Here is a 2,500-nt window from a genome sequence, read left to right on the forward strand (position 1 = left end):
TGCGACAGGAGTGCAGGAGTGCGACAGGAGTGCAGGAGTGCGACAGGAGTGCGACAGGAGTGCGACAGGAGTGCAGGAGTGCGACAGGAGTGCGACAGGAGTGCAGGAGTGCGACAGGAGTGCGACAGGAGTGCGACAGGAGTGCGACAGGAGTGCGACAGGAGTGTGACAGGAGTGCGACAGGAGTGCAGGAGTGCGACAGGAGTGCGACAGGAGTGCAGGAGTGTGACAGGAGTGCGACAGGAGTGCAGGAGTGCGACAGGAGTGCGACAGGAGTGCAGGAGTGTGACAGGAGTGCGACAGGAGTGCAGGAGTGCGACAGGAGTGCGACAGGAGTGCGACAGGAGTGTGACAGGAGTGCGACAGGAGTGCAGGAGTGCGACAGGAGTGCGACAGGAGTGCAGGAGTGTGACAGGAGTGCGACAGGAGTGCAGGAGTGCGACAGGAGTGCGACAGGAGTGCAGGAGTGCGACAGGAGTGCGACAGGAGTGCGACAGGAGTGCAGGAGTGCGACAGGAGTGCAGGAGTGCGACAGGAGTGCGACAGGAGTGCAGGAGTGCGACAGGAGTGCGACAGGAGTGCAGGAGTGCGACAGGAGTGCGACAGGAGTGCGACAGGAGTGCGACAGGAGTGCGACAGGAGTGCGACAGGAGTGCAGGAGTGCGACAGGAGTGCAGGAGTGTGACAGGAGTGCGACAGGAGTGCAGGAGTGCGACAGGAGTGCGACAGGAGTTTGGGTCAGAATGACCCGAGGGAAGGAGGAGGGTTATAAAGATTACTGTACCTTGATCAGAGCTGGTTTCTGCTACGCTGCCCTGACCCTGTTACACACACACACACACACACATACACATTAGTTCTGTCCGTCTCACACACTCCGACACTCCACCTGTGTGTGTGTGAGCTCCACCTGTGTGTGTGTGTGTGTGTGTGTGTGTGAGCTCCACCTGTGTGTGTGTGAGGTCCGGGCTGAGCAGCTCCAGAGATCCGGGACGCTCTCGACTCGTTCTCCTGATCTCAGAGAGAGAGAGAGGAGCTGCACCAGAGGCCGGGCGAGAGATGTTCTCCAAACGACCCTTCGTGATGTCCATACAGTCCACACACACTGCAACATCATCATCATCATCTTCATCATCATCATCTGATCGCTTTATTTACATTTACATTACATCTGCATGTGTGCTATACATCCAACTCTATATACTGACATTTTTAACATTTTGTGACAATATACAGTCCAGATATGATGCGACGCCTGTGACTGTCAGTGTACAGCAGCGTCTCCTGGCGTTATTACACTTGCTGTCACTCATACACGTCTCATACTTGTGTTCATGGTGTGATTGACAGTTCATGATTCCTGACGAATGTCAAACCTTGATCTGAGAGCAGCTTCTCTGCTGGAGAGCCAGAGTTCCTCTTCTCACGCCGATCCTCTGCATTCTGAACACACCAATGACAGTGTGTGTGAGAGAGAGAGAGAGAGAGTGTGTGAGTGTGAGTCAGTGAGTGTGTGTGTGTTTCCTCACCGTCTGTACTGTGAGAATATCCTCCATCTCACCTGCCGCTTCTACAACACAACATTCACACACATTTATAGCATCTGTGTCATTACAGCGGTATTCAAGTGAAATATGATCAAATTACTCAGAACATGAACATGTCGACTCGATCAAGCAGCAAATAAACACAACTAAAGTAATTATATTAAAGTAAACTCTCTCACACACTGCGAACTGTGTGTCGGTGCTCTGCTGTGTTTACACTGCGCCCCACTGGTCTCCAGGGACGCAAATCTCCCGGATGTAGTAACTATAGACAGAAGTCGGTTTATTATAATAGAAATATACTACACAAGTTCAACACAGGAAACGTGATGACGTTATCACATTATAACGACATTTTTCGGGAAATAAGTTTTTTTGCAACAACTTTCCATTTCCATCAATCACCGTTGCCACAAGAGGCTCTAGCGTCATTCTAAACGTATCTTTATACATGTAAATGGGCATTGAAAGCATACTTTTAGTAATTTCAAAACAAAAATAGGTCACAAGTACATTCATACTTTAACAGAAGCGAGAAATAAAAGACTCGAGTGGGCGGGGCTTCGTCCGCGCTGCGTGCGTGTCGCGTCATCAGGTGGGCGGGGCTTCTCCAGGAAAACAGATGCCATGTTTGTTTACTGCGTGGAGATGAAGACGTGCGAAACGTGCGAAACATTAATATGGAGAGAGATTTCTGCTGTTTAACAGACACAGAGGATCTGCGGAGCTTCATCTCACACTCCGAGAGGTGAGAGCATCACATGACGAGCTCTGAAACACTGACACACACATCTGTGCAACAACAGCACTCGAGTATTGAGGATTAATCAGGACAGCTAATCAAGTGCAGTTTTTTTTTAATACAAGAATTCAAATGAATGAGTTTTGCTTATTATCAGCCGGATTTCTGATAAACTTTCAAACTTCATAATAAGCTCTAAATATTAGCTCAT

General features: G+C 49.6%; 2 protein-coding genes across 7 annotated transcripts in view; one reads left to right on the top strand and one right to left on the bottom strand.

Annotated features, from left to right (window-relative positions):
- The window catches only part of fsip1 (fibrous sheath interacting protein 1), a 30,558-nt gene extending 28,508 nt beyond the window's left edge, over positions 1-2,050 (bottom strand). For 2 of the 6 annotated variants that reach the window (XM_084096512.1, XM_084096510.1), the window contains exons 1-5: positions 1,731-2,049; positions 1,530-1,570; positions 1,377-1,443; positions 948-1,105; positions 785-821 (exon numbers count right to left, since the gene is read on the bottom strand). In XM_084096512.1, coding sequence (XP_083952638.1) covers positions 785-821; positions 948-1,105; positions 1,377-1,443; positions 1,530-1,556 — 289 coding nt within the window. In that variant the 5' untranslated portion in view covers positions 1,557-1,570; positions 1,731-2,049. Of the gene's footprint in view, positions 1-784; positions 822-947; positions 1,106-1,208; positions 1,355-1,376; positions 1,444-1,529 lie in introns of those variants that run through there. The other 4 variants (XM_084096511.1, XM_084096515.1, XM_084096514.1 and 1 more) reach the window with 4 other exon arrangements.
- Positions 2,051-2,154: 104 nt separating this feature from the next.
- Positions 2,155-2,500, top strand: part of dorip1 (dopamine receptor interacting protein 1) — a 3,364-nt gene continuing 3,018 nt past the window's right edge. The window contains exon 1 of the mRNA XM_084096155.1: positions 2,155-2,295. Coding sequence (XP_083952281.1) covers positions 2,228-2,295 — 68 coding nt within the window. The 5' untranslated portion in view covers positions 2,155-2,227. The remainder of the gene's footprint in view (positions 2,296-2,500) is intronic.

Source organism: Abramis brama (genome assembly GCF_963993115.1).
Source record: "Abramis brama genome assembly, chromosome: 21".
Lineage (NCBI taxonomy): Eukaryota > Metazoa > Chordata > Actinopteri > Cypriniformes > Leuciscidae > Abramis > Abramis brama.